This window comes from Pipistrellus kuhlii, unplaced genomic scaffold (assembly GCF_014108245.1).
Source record: "Pipistrellus kuhlii isolate mPipKuh1 unplaced genomic scaffold, mPipKuh1.p scaffold_m20_p_8, whole genome shotgun sequence".
Taxonomy (NCBI): domain Eukaryota; kingdom Metazoa; phylum Chordata; class Mammalia; order Chiroptera; family Vespertilionidae; genus Pipistrellus; species Pipistrellus kuhlii.
The window spans coordinates 65372382-65395928 of NW_023425584.1; the positions used below are offsets into that span (position 1 = coordinate 65372382).

The following is a 23547-nucleotide window of genomic DNA, read 5'->3' on the forward strand; positions in this document are numbered from 1 at the left end:
TGGTCAACAGAGCCAAATAACAGTACAACGATTGAAATTTCTTTTGAGAGCCAAACTTTTTAAACTTAAACTACATAGGTAGGTACATTGTTAGTAACTTAATTAGGGTACTCCTAAGCTGGCCTTTGCTAAAAACCCAAGGGCTGCATGTAGCTCTCGAGACGCAGTTTACCGACTGACCACTGATCTGGGTAATATTAGCAATACTAATAAGATTGTACAATTAGATACTTAGCTCATATTTTAGAGACTAGCACCAATTTAAGACAGTGACCAGGACTCAGAACTGCAAAAACAGACCATATGACAAAGCAGGAAAAACAGTTTATCCACTTGTGTCAAAGACACAATAGCAGAGATCTCTTTCTGGAAAAATACTCTTTGTTAGCCAGAATATGTATGTGTGTATTTGTGTATTCCATAATCAATATACTATACTTAAGAGCAACTTTGTTCTGAGAATTCTCCTAGTTGTTAATGTTTAGTGATGAACATATCAGCATGGATTACTGCTCTATGGAGCCTATAATTACCAATAATAATAATAATAATAATAATAATAATAATAATAAATGCCCATGGATTTAAACAAAGTATTTTTTTAAAGATAGAACTTAAAGGTAAATTGGACTAAAATTATAGAATGTCAGTGGAGTCTATCTGATAATCAGTACAAGGAGTTAAATGTTATCCTAACATAACCAAATAAAGTAGCATTTAAAAAAGCTTGTCATCATCATATATGCACCTATCATTTGTGTGGAAAATTGAAACATTGTCCAGTTTGAATAATTCTTTGAGCTCAAACAGACCCTCAGATACTCTCACCCAACCCCACCATACATTGCTCTATACAGGCACCTAAAAAACTCATACCAAAATAGCTCAGCTGTTTTTGTTTCTGTTTTAGAAAAGCACTTTATTCTAAGGGAACTGGTGAAAAGTAATGGTGCAATGAGTAAATATTGACTTAAGGCGCATAGCAGAGCAATTCTCTATTTCTTATTTGTAACAAAATGGAGAGCCATCTACCCCAAAAATAAGACAACCTCTGAAAATAAGACCTATTACAACTTTCCTTCTGAGTGAAATATAAGGCATCCCCGGAAAATAAGGCCCCCCTAGGGTCTGTCTCAGAATGAAAATTAATTTCACAAGAAATTCACCAGGAAACTCAGGAATTGGATTGTTATGATGATGTTCCAGAAGATGATGACATGATTGTCAGTGAAACAATGAGTAAATTCTTGATACTGTAGGATTCACAGTTTGTCTGGTTTGTGTTGACAACTACCGTACTACCGTACCATATACAGGTAATAAATTTCCTTTTTCATTTAACAATAAATGTGTACTGTATTCTTCTTCATGGAAAAATAAGACATCCCCTGAAAATAAGACCTAGCGCATCTTTTGGAGCAAAGATTAATATAAGACACTGTCTTATTTTTGGGGAAACAGGGTATTTCCTGAAGATAGATGATTTGGCCAATTTATTCATTTTTAAATACTGCTGTATACAGTGTACACACCCAAACTACTATGAGGTTTTGGTATTTTTTAAATGCAACTTACAAATGTTTTCATCCTGGCATATAAGCCTTATCCACAACTCATCACCGGTTTGCAGGAGTGTGTTTCACTTACTAATAAGTGTCACTTAATGTGGAGATCTTAAGCTTCCCTCATAGAAGCAATGAAAACACTCCTGAGCTCTTTTGGTCCCCACAGATTTAAAAAATAAAATAGATGCACCTCTGTCATCAAGGCCAAGTTGCAGAACAGGAAACAGAATGACCCCAATGATGGTAAACCAGCTTTATTTAATATTTTTAAGAACTATGGTTTCCAATAGTTTTGCTTAAAAAGAATGTAAACTCGGAATAATGGAGACTGAGCACAGCCTTAGAGAATCACATTATATATAATGGCATACAACTCAAATGTGAGGGAAATAGGGAAGTCTAGAATTTTGATATTTATAGGAAAAAAATTTGATGACAATATGTCAAGAATAATAAAACTGTACTCAAGTGAGAAGGGTTGGTACTATAATAAGTTAGAGAAACATTGGGAAAGGATGGACTTAACAGTTAAGAAATTTGAGTTTATGCTATTAAAAATGCACATAAATATTTGAAAGATTTGGTGTAAAAAGATACAAAATAGGTTCAAATTTGAATTTGTTCATTTTTAAAGTTACTTAGTTTTTAGAAAATGGCTAGAATAAAAATATCTACTAGAGAAACTTTCTCAAGAATTAAATAATTACCTCAAATGGGACTAAAGCTGGGTATTATAATAAAATGGGAAGAAATATAATAGAGACTAGATAATCAGAGGAAGCTTAATATATTTGGTCAGTAAAAACATTCAAAACAGTTAAGAATGTTGTGAAGCAAATATATGTAAATTGGAAGAATTATTTAATTTTATTTGAGATATAAGTTCTCATATCTAAAGGTATTCATTAATGATTATAGGTAATTTGAAATTCTGTCCTCTTAATTTTATTATGCTATCTTAAATGAATTAATTTATTTGTATTTTAAAAAGTAAACTACATTTGCATAAGAAATGAGCATGTTTAAAAATATTTTGGTGGTTTTATAAAAATTAAGCAATATTATGGCAAATAAAACTTAGTTTGCAGAGCTGTTATGGTGGGAATAATGGTTAAATTATATTGATTTTATCAAGTGGTAGCGAAATATTTTATAATTCTTTTTTATATATTTTATTGATTTTTTACAGAGAGGAAGAGAGAGGGATAGAGAGGTAGAAACATCGATGAGAGAGAATCATCAATCAGCTGCCTCTTGCATACCCTCACTGGGGATATGCCCGCAACCAAGGTACATGTCCTTGACTAGAATCGAACCTGGGTCCTTTCAGTCCACAGACTGACACTCTATCCACTGAGCCAAACCGGTTTCAGCTATTTTATGATTCTTAAGGTAGAAATAAAATAACAAGTTCAAATTTTCTCTATTCCTATATAGAGGGACACCATATTATAGCTAATCTATCTGATACCATTAAAATGTTTTACAATGATTAAATCTAGTTATAAGAATAGCAGTCATGTCATATATTTAACAGTTTGGAAGACTAAAAAGAAAGATACCAACGTGGACATCTTAATTTTATAATTCTTAGCTTATTTTATAACTAGAGGCCCGATGTATGAAATTCATGCTAGAGTGGGCCTTCTCCTGGCTGTGGGCACCGACTTTCTTCTGGCATACGGAACTTGGGCTTCCCTCCCGCTGGCTGCCAGCAGGCACCTGGGACGCGGGCTTCCCTCGCAGCCCCAGCTTCATCCTGAAGGCTGCTGGAAGGATGCCCAGTCTAATTGGCATATTTTGCTTTTATATTTATATATAATTAACCTCTGCAGTGTTTAATGTTCATTGATGCTGCTTGTGACTCTGAAAAGGAGAGTAATCGAGTCTAAAATTATTTCAAAGGAAATCCATTATGATGGAATATGTTGGACTGGGAAAGAATTTCTACAGTAGAGTTCGGAAGAAATAAAACTGAGTCACTGTGAGAGTGTATAGAACAGTATCAAGCTTTATGTACAATACTATTCTCTAAAGAAAATCTGTCTAAAATGATTAAGGGTAAGAAATTTAGCTGGTGTAGTCATCTATTGATTGTCTGTTATAATCACTTAGTGGTTATAACCATTTAGTGGTAGACTGATGTATCATAAATGTCAATATATGTCATAAAAAGCAGAGGCCCTCATGAATCTGACAATTTTTCAGATTTTAATAAGGAAATCTGACTATGTCTTCTCTTGTTTCCAAGTCCCTTCCTCCATCCCACAAAGATAAGTAAGGCTGTAAACCTTTCTGACTGTCACCGTCAAAAATATTTTGTGGAAATGATCTTGCAAAAGAAAAAAGCATAAACATGTTTTCCAGGTTTTCAGGATTGTACAGTGTATATAGTAGCAATTAAAATGAGAAAGTTGCCAGGGCTAGAAATACAATTTGGAGAGTCTATTAATATATCGAAGAAAAAAAAAAAAAAAAGGCCAGAGATTCTTTTATCTTTACTATAATTTGGGGTGGTTATGTACAATTGCAGGATATAAATTGGCCAGCTATTCAATCAGAATCCAAAATATGTCAAGGTCTGAAACAGAACTATAGTCACTTTAGGGTCAGAATTGCACCAGAACTAGAAGGTGCTTATACAAGCAAATACATGCACGGTCTTTGTGTTTGCACAAAGACAGACACTCACATTAATGTTAATTATATACTATAGTTAAAATAACTCTATATAATGCCCAAATATGTGAAGTCAGGGTTTTTTTTCGCTGATGCTTTCAATGTTTGAATAGAACCTCAGAGATGCTGCTAAATGGCTATATATTACATACATGATGAAAAGACCATTTGTTTAGATGGTGCCTGAATAGTCTTTTCCTGTTGAGAGAGATCCTTTACACACACACACTCCCCCACAAAATAATTTACAGATTAGATTACTTTTCCTTAGAAATTCTCTATCAAATCATTCTGAGATATAGAAAGTAAACATAATTCTCTACTTAATGGTTTTGGAAGCTAATAAATCTTGAAGTATTTCATATCCTATTTTCACTAAAATCAACTTTGAAAATTAATGCAAATTACACTTGTTAAATTTAGAAATGGAGTATAATTCTAGGTAATTTAAGAACCACCATACATACTTTCAATTTTAAAATGTTGCCTGCTAGACACTTTTATAGCTATTCAGTGATTCATATGCCTATGTCTGCATATTATTTTAGCTAAGTGCACAATAAAAGCTATAAGGCAAAGAAGAGATACATGATCTCTGAAGAAAGTTATAAAATTCTAAACAGGGAAAATCTGTGCTATAATGATATATTTTTAACTTTAATAATTATGTAAAATGTTTTTAATTACATGGTAATGAAGTCTCTATTCATTGAGTTTAGTTAAATTAAAGCAAACACTATAGTTTGCAAAATATTTATGATGTTTGAGTTAATGTTATAGTTATTTGAAAAAGCAATCAAATAGAATAGTACTTAAAACAATATTATGAACACATTTATAAGTATATTCAATAATTAAAAATGAAATTGTTTAATCCTATGCTTATATCTGATTGTTAAAAACATTGGAAAGGAATAAATAAGTCACATAATAGAATTTTTTTTTTTGAGATTTGGTATTTAATTCCTGAAGTGTGAAAAACCAATCTTGTTTTCACTTACATTTATTCTACACTATACCGTCTCTAAATGAAACATTTTTACTTGCAGTTGATTACAATTTAATTACACCATTCATTTTATCCTTTAAAATCTTATTATATTAATTTTGTTTTTAAATTAAATAACATTAGTAGAAAAATTGCCATTAATGTGACTATCATTTACTTTGGTATGAAAGTTGTTACAAAGGAAACATGCTTACCATGGTTGTCTCAGCAATAGAGCCAAAGCTGTTTATGAATATGTTGCATGTGACATTAACTGGAGGACCTGAAAAAAGAGATTACAACATAAGGACTATTTAGGTACTTATCCAAAATATTTTCAAATAATCTCATGCTTCTCATTAATAGTTTTTTTAAAAAATATATTTTTAATATATGTATACACACTGATGCTTAAGATTGAAGGCAATCATTCTGAGAAATAATCTGGATCGCAAATCACAGTTCCTGCTCTCCCTTGAACACTGATGCTGGTCAGTTGTTTACCTCTTTTGGTCCGTTTCCATAATATAGATATCTCTAATAGCTCTGTATATTTAATAAGTAGATTTAGTAAGTCCAACATTTGAGCCTCTAAAGAGGAGTTTCTATTGATGTTTTCCCACATTTATGGACCATATTTTTCTGTTTCCTTGCATGTCACATACTTTTTTATTTAAATTCTTTATTATTTAAAGTATTGCATAATTCTCCTTTTCCCCCATTGACCTCTCCCTGGCTGCCCCACCCCCCCAAACATACCCTCCCCCATCTGTGTCCATTGGTTATGCTCATATGCATGCTAAATACCACATGACCTCACTCATTTGTGGATTATAATAAAAAGCATAAACTGATTAACAAAAATAGAACCAGAGTCATAGAAGCATCCTATGAGGGAAAGCAGGGGGATTGGGGGGGTTGGAGGTGAGGGGATAAGAGATCAACCAAAGGACTTGTCATATACATTTTTTTTTTTTTAGAAAATATGTGTCAGTTCTGGAAACAAGACCTTCCACTTCCACCCCACAGTGTTTTGTCATTGCTGCTGTTTCTTTTACTTTTTTATAAAAGATTTTTAAAATTTATTTTTAGAGAGAGAGGGAGAGAGAGAAACATCAATGTTAGTGCAAAACTTCAAAACATTAATCAGTTGCCTTCTGAAGGCACCCTTCCAGGGGCTGTGCCCTGACCAAAATCAAACTAGCAACCTTTCCATGAATGGAGGACACCCAACCAACTGAGCTTCACTAATTGTTGTTTCTTGTTTAATAACTTACTGGACTAATACTGTAAAATCTGTATTCCCCTAGAATATGCAGCCAATGAGTTTACTGCTTTGTGAGTTTACTTGTCAACAAATGATTCATCAGAGATTTCCTCAATGAATACTAGTAAGTCTCCCACCCTTTGCCCAGGGACTTTGTGTTTGTTAGAGGCACATTTTTGATGTTCATGCTTTACCCATCACTTCCTGCTTGCACAGGATCTCAGGTCAGCCAGAGGTGAGAGACTGGGGTCCCTCCAGAACTTCTCTGAAAACACATCCAACCCTACACATGTGTGTAGCCTCTCCACAAGAACATATCAGAACTTTTTGAAGCTGCCTATCGACATCTCATTCCCAAAAATCTTCTAAATTTTTGTTTAGGCTCTTGTTTGCCCAACTGGTGATTTTCTATTATCTTTTTCCACAACTGCCCTGGTGATAGAATTTTCCCACTCAGGGAGTTCCCAGGTAAAATAAAATAACAACAAGCCTCTGAATGGGACTCTTGAGGAAGAGCCAACACTAACATAGTTCTGGGATGGACTTCCTGTGGAGCTCCAAATCTTGCCTGCCCTCTAAGAGCTGCTAGGCTGCTGGAATTCACAGCTCCTGTGGTATAGATGTAGCTGGTTTTCAAGGCTACTGGAAAGAGGGGCTATATTTAAATGCCCTTTGTCCTTAGGAGAAACTCATCAGTTTTTTGTTTTTTTTTTCATTAGCATCCTCATAGTGTTGCAGGGTTTTGGTTAATTTTTAGAGTTCTAAAGGTTAATTATAACAGTTTTGCCGGTGTTTTTGTTGCTTTTTTGTTGTTATTGTTAATTCTTACCTGAAGATAGTTTTCCACTGATTTTTAGAGAGAGTGGGAGGGAAGGGGAGAGACAAAGAGAGAGAAACATCAATAAGAAACTATTGGTTGCTTCCTGCACATGCCCACTCTATCCACTGAAGTATATGGACTAGGGCTTGTTGCTAGAGAGGCCCAGGGAGAGAGGCACAGATGTTGGTGAGGGCCAGAGAGAAAAGCAGGGTCTGATCTGCAGCCTCCATGGCAGCTGCTGATCAGCCCTTGCTTCCTCCTGCCCCTCTCTCTCTCTTTTTCTCTGAGAGGTCAGCAGTTCAGCCTGCTGGCCAGCAGCCTGGCGTGGCTACTGATCAGCTCTGCCTCTCTGATCAGGCCAGGAGATAGCCCAGAGATGCTGACCGGCATAGAACAGACCAATCAGAACCAAATCTGAGTGAAATGCGAGGAGCCAATGGCTGCCTAGGAGGTCCTTCGTAATGGCTTTTGACCTTGACTGGCATAGAAACTGACCAATCAGAACCAAATATGGGTGAACTGTGAAGGCAGAACCTAAGGTGAGGGCTGAGAAGGAGTTTTAAAGGCAACAGCTGTTTGATGTAAGGTGTAAGAAATTGGTTCAATTTTTTAATGACTGGTGGGGTATGGCAGTATAGTGCATCAGTCCAGATATAGGAATAGGAATTAGGTAGTATATAGTGCATCACACTCTGCATTATATAGTGCATCGGTACAGATATAGGAATTAGGTATTTTTGTCTGCCAAGAGCATCTCTGCCTGCTGAAAAAGGCTATTTCCCTCCATTTAAGCAATCTTATCCTATATAATCTACCTATGCTAATAAAAAGGTAATATGCTAAGTAGACAGGGTCAACGGGCCATCTTCCAGCTTCCTTCTAGACAAAGCCATGGTGGTGGGGGCCAAGGCAGAGGCAGTTAGGGGCAATAAGGCTGCCAGGGGATTAGGGGCAATCAGGCTTGCAAGGGAGGGCAGTTGAGGGTGAGATCAGACTAGCAGGGAAGGACATTTAGGGGAAATCAGTCAGGCAGAGGCATTTAGGGTTGATTAGGCAGGCAGGCAGAGAGGGTAGGGGTGATAAGGAAGGCAGACAGAGGGGTTAGGGGCAATCAGGCAAGAAGGCAGGTGAGTGGTTAGAAGCTAGTGGTCCCAGATTGTGAGAGAGATGTCCAACTGCCGGTTTAGGCCCGATACCACTGGGGGTCCTCAATCAGACAGGGTGCAGGCTGGGCTGAGGGGTCCCCAACCTCCATGCACAAATTCATGCACCGGGCCACTAGTTTGGAAATAAAAACCATTGTTCTTAGCTTTGGCCCAGGTCATGGAACCTTTTCAATGTTACTCCAAAGTATTTGATGTTTACTTAATGTACATGAGATAGCCATTACAGATTCTTGATCATGAGAGTGTGGTGAACCAAGACAACATGGCGAATGGTTGAATGGATAGCAAAAGCTTAGAAACAGAGACAATATTTAGGAATGTATTGTAATAGTACAGATTGGAAATGGAATGGCTGTGATCAAGAACAGTGACAGCGGAGAGTTATTATAGGAAATGAAATAATTATAGTACTATTATGTTTATAAAGCACTGTATTCTATACTGGAAGCTCTGGTCTGTGTCAGTTCAGGGCAGCAATGTTGGGGTAGTCTTTCTTCCCTAGCTATTTATATATATAACTCAAAAATTATGTAGAGAATGAAGGTCTGAGAAGATTGTAAATCTTCTATTACCACTACAGAGAGCACCTGTTTGGCCAATCTGCTTCTTCTCCATGCCAGTGCGAAAGCTGTTATATTCATCTAACACACTGCTATGTTTAGCAACAGAGCAAATAACTGTTATACCATCCATATGGCAAATTGTGCTTTTAAATTGTTCATTACATTAGCCATCGTTGGCTGAAAAGCAAATGACACTAGTTGCAGATGTTTTTAGCAGTATGTTTTCTTTTAGATGTTTCTTAAAAAAATAGAACATGGCTTTTAAGTTCAGAGGTGGAAATGGCAAAGCCCAATGCAAAGCCTAGACAATTGTATTATTGCTATTCACATTGGGGAAATTGTTCACTGGGCAGACCTAGAGGAAACAAAGGGAAAAACAAGAGCCCAAGTGTTCATTAAAATGACTCTAAGTAATTCTTTACATAATGTTGTATTAAAGCCTCACCCTTTTTAAAGACGAAGAATGCAATTAAAAGATGAACTCTCAAATATTATGTTTCATGAGTTGTTTTTATTTTGAATATGTATATATTTTATGTAGTCATGTCACAAAGAGAGAGATTTTATTTTTTAATAAACAAACGCATATTTGATTACTTTAAATACAGATTAAAAACTACTTGTTAGATACTTGAAAAAGGTTAAAAAATTATGGGAGAAAAATAGGATTCAGGTCATTTTTCCCCCTTCCTCATCCCCTTTCCAGTCCTAAAGCCCAGTCGAGCCGTGTTAATGAGGCTCCCATGCTGGGGCTGGCTGCGGGAGTGTGATAACCTGCACAGGATGAGAAGGACATGCTTGGAGAAGGAATACATAGCGTGGGATGATGGAGCCAGAGTGAGTGAGAAGAATGTTGCCATAGTGATGCAGCCTGGTGTGGGTAATTAGAACCAGAGAAGAGTAAAGACAGTGTCCACATGGGGACAGCCAGGCTGGGAGAGTCAGACTGAACAGGACCCTAGGGCTCTTGTGTGGGAGAGGAAGTGGCAGCAGATAAGAGAGATTCATTACATATTGATCAACACAGGATTATATGAAGGAGAATTGGAGCCAAGTTTCTTACTATCTGATGAGGAAGTTAAAATATGGAAACTCAGAAACTAGAATAAACACATAGGATTGGAAATATCAATGTGAACTTATGGTTTTTCAGTAGATAGGGAAGTACCCTAGCCAGTTTGGTTCAGTGGATAGAAAGTTAGCCTGCAAACTGAAGGATCCCAGGTTCAATTTTGGTCAAGGGCACATGCCTGGATTGTGGGCTCAGTGCCCAGTAGGGAATGTGTAAGAGGTAGCCGATCAATGATTCTCATCATTGATGTTTCTATCTCTCTCTATCCCTCTCTCTTCCTCTCTGAAATCAATAAAAATATATTTAAAAAATTAAGAAGCAATTATTTAAATAAATTAATATATATGAATATGCATATTTGTGTTTGTGTGTATGTATATGTGTGTATTTATGCATATATGTATATGTATAAAAATATATCCTAGCAAGCATCAACCTAACCAATTAATCTAAGTAAATACCACCATTTATAGTAAAAATTAATATGGTCCACCATCTGATAAGAACATAGTATCTTTTTTGTGCTATATATGACAAAATGTATTACCTAAACTGGATCATGAGGAAACATTAGATTAATGCAAACTGAGATACATTCTGTTAAGTAAAAGGATAATTTTTTAAGTGCCTAGATCATGACAGTCATAGAAAGAGTAATCTTCTGGTTCAGATTAAAGGAGACAAAGTGATAAATGATGAATAAAATATAAGATTTATTCTAAATCTGACCAATTAGATTTAGAATGAAGCCATTATTCAAAGAATTGATAAAATTTGAGTGGGGTCCATAAATTAAGTGGTAACAATATATCCATGTTAATTTGCTTGTTTCAGTGGTTAGATGGTGGTTATTTAGGAAAATGTTCTCATTCATATGATACACTCAAGTATTGGGGCACCAAGTCAACAAAGGAGTTTGGGGGGGGAAATAGCTAAGTGCTATACTTGCAAATGTTCTGTTAGTTTGAGAGTGTTTAGAAGTAAAAAACAAAACAACAACACTTAACTACTACAGAAAGTATACACTAAAAAATAAAATTAAAGAAAACCTAAAATTATAGAAAGCAGAATTTAAATCTGTGAATATTCCAGTGAACATCTACAATTTTAGAAAGGCTTATTACTAAAGAGATTCTTCTTGGTGGAAGGACATATATGATGTAAAAATGCAAGTAGGAGACATGCCCTTAAAAATAATTGTGAATTGTATTCAAGAATAACTGTGTCTGGGTAGATATAAATAGTTAAAATGCTAACACTTTCATTGAAAAAAAAAATACAAGCAGGAAATGAGTACTGGTACACATGCCATTCTGTGGATAGAATGCGTTGTAGCAGAAATGACTATTGAAAAACAGAATTTGTGATGTGGGAGAAAGGGATTAATATAGAGAACTATTACAGATGAAAAGGCATAAACCACAAAGACACTGGAAGGCAAACAATGTTATTTCTAGATAAAGGCCATTGGAGATAGAATGAAAAAATGCAGTCAGTGTTTGGAGGAAGACATAATCAAGTAAATTGCCAGCTGAATACTTTCTGCCTGGATCCAAATTGGACTCAAGGGTTATCAAAGATCAACTGAGGGCCCAAACACGAGGGCCAAAGGAAAGAAGTAAAACCCAGGAAAAGCTGGTACAGTAGTCTAGTGAAATAATATTTTATCATCTATAGATGTACTTTTATAGGCTTCTAATACCAAATGACTCCTGGACGCTTCTATTTCAAGAGAGTGATTAAACAGTTTTCTTTCACTCTGAAGACATAAAAATTTTATTAGCAAATAAAAATGAAACAAACATCAAGTACTAAAGAGCATGGGAGGAAATTCATCTTCAGCTAAATGACAAAATATAAAGGGAAGAAGAAAACAGAGCAAAGCCTAAAATAAATGCAGGTTAGGACTACATGGAGAAGGGAGCTAATTTGCTAAGAATGACCCAGTGATCTTGATTTTTTTTTTCTCTGACTTATTTCACTTAGCATGGTATTCTCAACATCCATTTATGTTGTCAAAAATGGCAGTATTTCATCTTTTCTTACGGCTGTATAGTACTCCATTGTCTATAATGTGCCACATATCCTCTATCTGATATATTGACAAGCACTTAGGTTGCTTCCATGTTTACTATTAATAATGCTGCAGTGAACATAGAGGTGCATATCTTTGTGAATAAATATTTTCAAAAAATTTTAGGTGGAAATAGGCAGGCAGAAAAACAATCAAGAAGCATGATTTCACTTATATGTGGGATATGACTGAAAGCAAGAAGTGAACAAACAAGGCAAATCAACAAACAGAGACTCATAGATACAGACAGTAGTATAGTGGTCACCAAAGGGAAGGGGGAGGGAAAAAGTAAGGGTAAAAGGGACAAATATATGCTGACAGAAGAAGACTGATTTCAGGTGGTGGGCATACAATGCAATATACAGATAATGTATCATAGAATTGTATACTTGAAACCTATATAATTTTATTAACCACTATCGCACCAATAAGTTTACTAATAAAAAGAATGACCCAGGGAGGCACAAAGCTTAAGGTCATCTACAGGAAAGGAGGTGAGAAGCTGGAAGGGCCTGTAGAGAGAAATCACAGGCACCTGTCTCAGAAAGCTCTCCTACTCCCATCCATATTCCTGTAGGTCAGGGGTAGGCCTAAGGTTTAGCCCTATAGCATTTTTGAAGGAATGGAAATAACTTTTTGGTTTTAGTTTTGCAAACATAGTTTATTAAGGTAATTGGAAATAGTATGATTCTGTTAATGAGTGCTCAATTTTTGTCTTCTTTTTCTAACATTATTGAGATACTAGAGGCCCAGTGCATGAATTCATGCACAGGTGGGGTCCCTCAGCCTGGCCAGCGATCAGGCCAATCTTGCCCAGTTCTGATTGGAGCCAATCATGGCTGGCCTGGGGGAGGGACCACAGGAGTTTGGCTATGGGAGTACACTGATGACCAGTGGGCTGCTCCTGCATTGAGCATCTGCCTCCTGGTGGTCAGTGCATGTCATAGTGACTGGTCAACAGGTCGTTCTGGTGGTTTGGTAGTAATGGTCACTTAGGCTTTTATATATACAGATAATTAACATATAACATTGTGCAACTTTAAGGTACACAATGTGTTGATTTGATTCACTTTCATATCACAGTATGATTACATCATAACATTAGCAAACAGCTCCATCACAGCATATAATTACTTCCTCTTTTTTTGTAGTGAGAATATTTAATCTCCTCTTTTAGCAACTTGCAAGTATATAATGCAGGGTTATTAACTGTAGTCTCAGTGCTGTGCCTTAGATCCTTAGAACTTAGTCATCTTCTGTTTGTAAGTTAAAAAAAAAAAAAAAAAAAGGGAGGGGAAATAACTTTTTTGATTGGGGAAAACATGCTCCATGACAATACTCAAAACTAAAGCCTTTTCTGTGTTGGCATCTGGAGGAGCTCAGACCATAGCCTCATCAGCACTCAGCACTCACTGAGAGCAGAGCACTGGCCAGGGTAATGATGTCTCTGTCAGATTTTCCTTTCCAGAGAGAAAACTCCCTCCCTAGACACACACACACACACACACACACACACACACACAGAGAGAGAGAGAGAGAGAGAGAGAGAGAGAGAGAGAGAGAGAGAGAGAGAGAGACTAAACCTGTGTTAGCACCCTGCACATCAACTCAATCTTTCCTTGAACTACACATTGTTTTCCTTAAATGCTCTATAATAAAACTAGGGGCTTAAAGAGAGCTAAGATGAATTAACATAATTGTTCCTGCAGAAAGAAAAGAGATGATTGTGCAGAAAAAGGAAACAGAAAAGGTGAAATTTAAGACATTAAATTAGCAAGTCTACTTAGTGCAAATGCATCTCATAATGCCTTGTTTGTAAAAGTCCCAGAAGCAATCAAACATATTTCACCAGAAATTAACCAATTTTACTTTTGGAGTGTTTACTTCAAAGAAGTAGACCTGTGCATAAAGATTGTCAAGGCAAGGAGCTGCTGCTTTTCATCATTAATATCTTTAGATAATTTCATGTTTACCATGTTCAGGTACATGGTTTTCACTATTTTCATAAATAAAACAAACAACTAAGCATAGAAAATAGTATCTGCCTAGCAACCTGTGATATCACCTCCATGACTTCAAGGAAATGGTTTAGAATAAAGAGGACTGTGAAGAGACCATAATACAATTACAGAATTAAAATGCTCCTCAAGCCGGCACTGGTTTGGCTCAGTGGATAGAGCGTCGGCCTGCGGACTGAAAGGTCTCCGGTTCGATTCCGGTCAAGGACATGTACCTTGGTTGTGGGCACATCCCCAGTAGAGGGTGTGCAAGAGGCAGCTGATCGATGACTCTCTCTCTTCGATGTTTCTAACTCTGATCCCTCTCTCTTCCTCTCTGTGAAAAATCAATAAAAAATATATATTTTTTAAAAATGCTCCTCAACATTCCCAAAGAATACAGAGGACACTGTGTCATGTACAAGAGTGACTTAGAGGACAAATCTAAACAATTCTCCTTAAATCTAGAGGAAACAAATAAGAGTGAAGGACATAAGTGGGAGAATGTTTGAGCGATATGATAGAAGAAATCAGATTTTTTTTTTTTTGTAAAGAGAGAGAGAGAATTGTTTTTAGAGAATGACACAATACCAGCATAAGCAGTAATAGTAAAGACAAATTTAAATAAGAGGATACTGCTTTTGTAAAATATCCTCATAATCCTGAAATTTCTCATTTTTATTTGAATATGATGTCCTTTAAAACTCTTTCCTATAGCCGAAACCCATTTGGTTCAGTGGATAGAGCGTCGGCCTGTGGACTGAAGGTTCCAGGTTTGATTCCGGTCATGGACATGTACCTTGGTTGTGGGCACATCCCCAATACAGGGTGTGCAAGAGGCAGCTGATTGATGTTTCTAACTCTCTATCCCTCTCTCTCTCTTCCTCTCTGTAAAAACTCAATAAAATATATATTTTTTAAAAAAACACAACTTTTTCCTATAAATTTAGGTAAAACATTTGGTAGGTAGAATAATTTTTTAAATGCTATCAATGGTTTTAATTATCCAGACCCTTACCCAGTACATAAATTCAACAATGATACAGTTCTCCACGATATAGAAAATCCTGCTGTGGAAGATTTAAAATATGGGAGGTTTATCGTCAGCTCTAAGGGAGCTTCTATTCCAGTTAGTGAGACTATTCTATTGTAGTTGGTGAGAATATTTTATGTCTTCAGAATTTTTGGTGGAATCAATTTTTAAATGTATCCTGTTTAATCACATTTAAAATACATTTCATGCCCAGCCAGGTGTGGCTTAGTGGTTGAGCATTGTCCCAATTCCGGTCAGGGCATATGCCCGGGTTGAGGACTGGATCCCCTGTAAGGGGTGTGCCGATCAATGATTCTCATCATCAATGTTTCTATCTCTCTCTCTCCCTTCTTCTCTGAAATTAATGAAAAATATATTTTAAAAATTTTAATAAATAAAATACATTTAATATAAAGTAGAAAGCAGAACAATTACCTTTAAAATTGGGTCTGATTCTTGCATCATATCCTGATGTCCTCCCCATTAATTTATCCAGGAAGTCAGAAGGTGACATTGGAGCACTTCTAGATCTTGCACTATCTGTTTCCTTTGTTGCAACCAAACTAAAAATAACAATAAGAAAAAACACTCCATAGATTTTAACAACAACAAAATCTTCCTAATAATTGTTACCTACAAATATAAAATTAATATGCTAAGCAAACATACTTCTGAAAACAAAAAGGAAAGCTTTACATACTAGTCAATGAGTGTGATCATAATGACAGGTAGGTATTTTAAGTTTACAGTTAGTATTTATAAGGTTTCATAAGTTTTTAGCCCAAGGGTCAGAGGTAATAATATTTTCTGTTGAGCCTAAAAACAACCACAAATTAGGCTTTCAAACTTTGCATGTACCCAAGTCTGATTTCTGATTGCAATGGTTAGCTAAAAGTATCCTTAATGATTCAGGCACCGGAAAGTACAAAAATTCATCTGTGCAATAAAATTCTTACTGCTTTTATTGAGGGGGTTGGGGGGATCACCCATATGATCTCATTTTACCTTAATTATTTCCCCAAAAAAGTCACATTCTGAGGTATTGGGGGTTCGGACTTCAACATACAAACTTTGGAAATTTAGCCTATGACACTGGGCATGCTCACATGTGTGTGACCCTGAAGATGCCCAGGAATATATGGAACTTTTCCAAACCTCTAAGGACCTATTATTCCCTGGCTTTCTCTTTTAAGCTTTTTACTTAGTCTGTTGTTTGACTCCACTAATACCCTCCAGTAACTGTGAAGTAAAAAAAATCTGCCTCTTTATGTTTGACAAACATTCCTAGGAAAAACTTTTCTCACTGAGTAAGTACTCTCTAAGTTAGCTCAAATAAAAGCAGTCTTACAAAGTGGAGTCTTCCAGAAAACCTCACACAAGTCAAATAACAATCCTTCAAGAATGAGGCTTTAAAGGAGTTCAAACTCCATTCTGCCCCTCTCGGAGCTTTCTTATAGCGATTGTTGGCTATTGGTTTGCAATTCTCCCTTGAAGCCTGAGAAGGGGGCACAAGCATAAGGTAAGTTATAATGAAACAACTATCACTGTTCTGACCAAGATTCAGATGTTTTTCTTGATTATATTATTTCGTGGGTTTTTGCAAATCTCTGATTCATTGCCAAAGCTCTAAAAAAGTTGGTTGTCACATTTTTGGAAAGTTTTCTTACTGCTTTTATGGAGGACAGAATTTATAGAAGTCCATTGTTTTTGCTGACGTCACCACTCAATCGATGTCTTCGTAGACTTCTTTTTATGGTCATTTTATTATATCTGTGCTTTAAAGACCCACAAGCTTCCGTGGCATCCTGGAGTTGCCCCTCTTCTCTCTCTCTGGATAATTGTATTTACTCCCATGGTATCAGCTACCTCCCATATGCTATTTTGTAGAAACTAAATATCATTTCTCATAAATAGTGTTACTATTTGCTTTTAAAACAAAGGATACAGGTTTACCTTTGGGTTTCCCCATAATGAACCCTATTACTAAGCACTATTTGTTTGCTCTAACATCTCAAATTATTTTAATAATTATATAACAAAACAAGATTATTATTGTTTCAGTAAGATTAAAGAATTGTTGATCCTTTTAAGGTTAATAATTTATTATTACTATTAATCTTTTTGGTCTTCATTTCTTTTGATATATTCAAAAAAAATATTTGAGCTACTACAATAATCATGCCCTGCTGAAATTTGATTTGAAATTGGTTCTGTTTAAAAGTTTTTAATAATTTAATTGTAGTTGACATTCAATATTTTGTAAGTTTCATGTGTATAGCACATAGTGGTTAGATGTTTATGTAATTTATAAAGTGATCCCCCAATAAGTCTAGTACTCACCTGACACCATACATAATTACTACAGTATTATTGACTAACTTCCCTATGCTGTACTTTACATCCTAATGATTATTTTGTAGCTGCCAAGTTTTACTTCCTAATCCCTTCACCTTTTCTACCCAACTCCTCAACTCCCCTCACATCGGGCAACCATTAGTCTCTATATTTATGAATATTTAACATTGGTACTTTTAAAATTCCATTTGAATTATGCTTTTAGTGCCAAAAATATGTGTCCAATTATATTATGCAAAGATCATGACACTGATTCACTAGCAATGGAAATATATAAAAATTAATTTTATAGGAGACTAGAATCTTACAACTAGAAGCTCACTCCTTTATTCATTTAACAACTATTATTACCATATTGCTTCCAAAGAATCTAAATCATGTCTCTAATAATTCAAAAAAGAAGGGATAATATCTATAAACATATATATAATATGTATTTAATCTTCTTAAAGGTTAAATAAATGTTAAATAACTTTTTAAAGGTTATTATAAAACCTTTTAATGCTTATGAAATAGTTTCCCACTAAAAATAAAAATTGTCATTGTTTATACAATTAGTAATTAAAATAAGCTGATGGAAAGAAAACACAACCCTTATCACTACCATAGTCAAGGATAAAAGATATATATTTACTATATATAGTAAATAATCTTAGAAAAGCAAGCTATTTCATTTCATACCACAAAATCTATTAAAATTATGTACTTTCTATAATAAATGCTATATATTTTACAATAAAATATAGTATTATTTTTTATTTTAATACTAAAATAAAAATTATTACACATTTATATGAAACAAAAAATTATTATTCTTTTGGCATGGTACTTAAAATTAATAAAATTACAAGTATAATTTGATCATTGAGTTGAAGGAACACATGAAATACACATTGGACTGGGATAGAATGAAGATAGGTACATGTATTTTTAAAATACAATACACAAATTTTTATAAGTCTTTTGTGAACTGAGAGACATTCACTAAAAATAAAATCATAGTGTTTTCATAATATAAAAGTATTTTTTATCACATGAAAATGCATTTAAATGTCTGTTAAATGTTGAAACAATAAATTAAGGTGAAGAGATTAAACAAAGAACAGGTATGAATAACCCATATACACAGATAATAGTGTGGTGAGGGCCAGAGGGAAGGGGGTGAAGGATGGGTAGAGGTGGGCAAACATAGGGGAAATAGGGAAATATGTAATAGTGTCAACAATAAAAACAAGCTTTATACAAATTAAAGTTTAAAAAAAAAAACAATGCATTTTGAGTTCTCATATAATTTATTCCATGCAAAGCACTGTACTAAGAACACAATCTCAACATTTAAAGTGTTCACAGTTTAATAGATGTCTCAGTCTAGACTCATCTGGGGTCTACAGGGAGTCCTTGGAAAGTATCCATGAGCTGGAGCTGGGCAGTGAGATTACAGTGAAGATAATGATTGGCCAGCTCCCTTCTTTCTATCTGTGTGTGTGAGCAAAATCTTCACGTTTTGTAAGATGGATTCACCACTAAGCTCTGCAGAATGATCCCTATCAAAAATGAGAAAATTCTGAGCAGAAAACTATTCTAATAGTCTTTATAAGTTGTGTTCCCTTCAATCACACAGAGCCATCCAACTGCTTCTGGACAATTGACTTTATTTCTGAAGATTCATAATTTTGACACAAAATGACTTATTGTCAGCAAAACAACACTGAGTAATTAATCAGCATTTCTACATAGTCTCTCCCTTCTTCTTCTGAAAGGGATAGAGGGCGTGCATATGGAAAAAATTTCCATTACCTACAACCTTTGCTCTGGTATATTTCTCCTAGAGCTTTCTTCCTATTTATCTGAGATCTGCACCAAGTGATCATTGCTAGACAATCTTCAGAGAACCATAGTGATTTAAGAGAACTCATAGTAAGTCATACATAATGTGAAACTCTATATATATAAGACCAATCTGGAATTGTTTTTTAATTTTTAAGTAGTCCACATCATCTGTACATACATATTCAAACACTTCATTTTATGTTGTGTTTTGTTTTTGTTTTTGTTTTTACTTTATTGAATTTATTGGGGTAATACTGGTTAACAATGCTATATAAGTTTCAGGTACATGATTCCACAACATATCAGCTGTACATTGTATGGTGTGTTAAATTGTTAAAATTCAGCATAGGAGGAGGCAGTTGGGAAAAAAAAAAAAAAGTAAAATAATTTAGAATGGATTTTGGATAAGAAACTTTGCCATCAAGTCCATTTTTTATCTAAACCCTCTAGTTTTAACAAAACTCATTATATTTATAGCAAGTTACTTTTGAAAAAGGCAGACTTGAATGTTTAAAAAGTCCTTTATTTAAGAAAATCTCAAAATCTGTTATAATTTGCCTGCCTCCCACACTTGGCTCTTCTTTTATATGCTATATCAAACATGAATTTACTATTAACTTTTTTTTGAAACTGTGTGTGGGCTTAAACACATTCCCATCAATGAACTTTTGTTTTAAGTATTTTTATTCTTTTTTATAAAGACAAGCTACATGAAAGTTCAGAGATTTCATTTACTAAGAGGCTAGCATAAACCTATTTTCTGAAGCATTAAAATCAAACATCACAATTTATCAAAAAAGGTAAGTTCCTTCTCACTTCTCTTCTCTTCCTTCCTCATCAATGAGACAAAGAGGTAAAATAAATCTACTTTTGGAGGACTGAAATAACCACTAAATATGGATGCTTTTATGATAAATCCTATATAATAAAAGCCTAATATGCTATGTCCAGTCATCCAGTCGGCCATTCAACCAATCAAAGCATAATATGCTAATGATATGCCAAGGCTGCTCAACCATTCACTATGCCGTGCACTGACCACCAGGGGGAAAACTCTCTGACCGATAGGTTAGCTTGCTGCTGGGGTCTGGCCAATTGGGACTGAGCAAGACAGGTCAGACACACACTGGAGCCCTCCCTTGGTCCTTCTCTGGCTAGCCAACTCTGCCCCCCTCCCAATATCCCTCCTCGGCCCTGATTGTGCACCAATGGGGTCCCTCGGCCTGGCCTGCACCCTTTCACAATCTGGGACCCCTCAGGGGATATAGGAGAGCCAGTTTCAGCCCAATCCCTGCAGGCCAGGCTGAGGGATCCCACTGGTGCACAAATTTGTGCTCCACACCTCTAGTTTAATATAATTGTCAATACCTATTTACCTCTGATAAATGAATCTTAAAATGGAGAGAAAATCATGTAGCTAGGAAACGAAATGTGAGCAAAGTCTCGACACCTGGGGCCACAAATCTCCATGAACCTATTTTCATAAGTTGATTTGCACAGAGGGAAGGGTGACATGTAGGGAATAAGTCAGTGTTCTGACTCCTGAGCCAGAGAAGGCCTAGGCTTTGATGGAGAAACAACAGTTTTAGCATGTATTCTATAGCTCCATAACCCTACAGTCCAACTGTAGGGTTACAATTCCTTGTGGGAGAAAAAATTCAGTTATTATTATTTGAAATTTTTTGTAAGAATACCAGCAATTGATATGTCTAGTCTGAAAAATAAAACACAGATTGGAATAGTTGGGCATTCTTCCAATTTTTTATTTACTCTTTTTTTTTTTTTTTTTTTTTTTTTTTTATTGCTTCAGCCTCTTTAGGAGGTGAACTAAAGAGAAAGAAACTGGGATATCTGGGGACAGGTGAAGTTTTGAGCATTTCACAGGAAAACATACCGCCTTGGAAAAGGAACCATTGTTGGCTCTAAGGCATGTGTAGTGAAGCAGGCTTCCATTTGACTGTGTAATAGTAATTACTTTAAAAGGAGGCCAAAGTAGAGGATTATAAAAGGGCTATTCTAGAATATCTCCGGAGACTCAGAGAAATAACGAAAAAGTAAAAATTCTCAGGGTACTAGGATTTGATTCTTGTCACTGTGAACAACACGCCTGTGAAATATAATTATCATTTTATAAAGTGATCTCATTTCTACCTTAGTTTGATGGGGTGTAGTGTAAACAACCTGACAGGGCTGGTTGTTTTTTGTTTTTTTCCTTTTTGTAATGCAAGTGCCTGACTTAAGCTTTGATTGCTGAGGCATCCATTTCAAAGAAGAAGCCACTTCAAACACTATCTGGGATAAACACAAGGCCAGCCACACAGCTAGAGAAGAGACTCCTTTGTTTCAGAGACCTTACTTGATCTCATAACTGACCATTTGCACTACTTGTTTGTTTTCTCTCCTCGTGCTTTAAAACCCTCCTCTAGTGTTTTAAATTCACCAAGAAATTGTGAGCCTTTCAAACTCTAGGCCCTCACCCTCAACCCTGATAAAAGCAGAACCCCAGCCACTTTGCTCTCCTTTTTCTCCCTCTCTCTGTGACCTCTCTGTGACCCCAGCTGTCATTTCCTTATCTTGTAAGTACGAAAAAAACACACTTTTTCTAAGTTTCCTGACCATTATTGCTGAGGGGCATTTTGCAATCACACTATGAACCAAAAGTGTTGGTCCAGTTGTAACATTGTTTTAAGCAAGGGAGGCCTTCTGTGCAAAGCCCCCTGGTGCCTAGGTGAGCGCCTCCGGGCATTTCTAGCTGAGCGCTTTACTATGAATAGACTGAGACCTGATCACCAACAATAAAAATGATAATTGCTTCTTGATTTCTCAGGAAGAGGATCCATATACATGATGTAATTTTTAAAATATTTGTATTGATTTTTTACAGAGAGGAAGGTAGAGGGATAGAGAGTTAGAAACATCAATGAGAGAGAACCATCAATCAGCTGCCTCTTGCACACCCCCCACATGTGCCTGCAACCAAGGTACATGCCCGTGACCGGAATCGAACCCGGAACCTTTCAGCTCACAGGTTGACGCTCCATCGACTGAGCCAAACTGGCCAGGGCAATATATACATAATTTAATAGTCATAATAATCTTGTTAGTTAGATATAGTTACATATGCATTACAGATGAAGAAGCTAAAGATTAGAGGGTTGTGTTTTGGTGTTTGTTTTTTTTTGCCAGGCCATTCAGATACTAAATGTATAATAAACCTGTATTTTAAATGTAATTAAACTTTCCACTGAAAACAACTAGACAAATTGAAAAATAAAAATCTGTGCATTGGAGAGCTAAAAATAGTGAAAAATCACATGGCTAAAAACAAAGGGGCGGCGGGGGAATCACAGAACTAAGCCAAGTATTTAAATTTGCATTTCCCTTAAGGGTGATAATAAGCTTCATAGCAGCTCAGTGGTTAATCTGTGCACAAATTTTGAAAGCTTTATGGATTTAAGGAGATAAAATTGTAATCAAGAACCCACCAAAGAGTGAATACCTCTAAGTTGATTTGGGGTCACAAATAATGACAACTTTTAAGTAAGAATGAATCAGAAATATAGAAGCATTAGGAAAAAGCTAAGCATGGCTTGGAATCATCTCAATTTTTGAAACTAGAATAAAATTATCTCAGATTGCTAGCAACCTAGTACTCCAATAAAAGCAAACATAAATAAAAGTCCTCCTATTACCACGCACTTATTCCTTCACCATTCTTTTCTAACTTGGATAATGGTAACTCAATCTTTTTATTTCTCAGGGTTGCAATCTTTGATAACCTTGAGCTCCTTGTCCATTTCACACATATCCATCTGGTTGGTCCTACCTTCCAATTTCTATCCATCATCCAAACCACATCTTATTATGTCCTCTTCAGCTTCTCTGGTACAACCTACCACTAACTGTGGTAGGATAATAAGAAGGTAAGAAAATGCCTGGAATGAAGAAACTGAGACAAGAAAATTAACAGAGGCCAAACACTTGGGGCAGCTTGCAGCTGGCCTGTGAATCCCAAAAATCTTATGTGCCCCCCACCAAGGACACTGGAGAACTGATGGTTTATACTTCTCTTCCCTAACCCGAGAATTCACAGCTTAATCACCTTGGCCTGGGAAAATAGAGAATACAAACTCAATGA

General features: G+C 35.7%; 1 protein-coding gene across 1 annotated transcript in view; it reads right to left on the minus strand.

The window, feature by feature from the left end:
* Positions 1–23547, minus strand: part of GLRA3 (glycine receptor alpha 3) — a 136986-nt gene that overhangs the window by 92528 nt on the left and 20911 nt on the right. Inside the window, exons 2-3 of the mRNA XM_036424940.2 lie at positions 15660–15787; positions 5448–5515 (exon numbers count right to left, since the gene is read on the minus strand). Of these exons, the coding sequence (XP_036280833.1) occupies positions 5448–5515; positions 15660–15787 (196 nt within the window). The remainder of the gene's footprint in view (positions 1–5447; positions 5516–15659; positions 15788–23547) is intronic.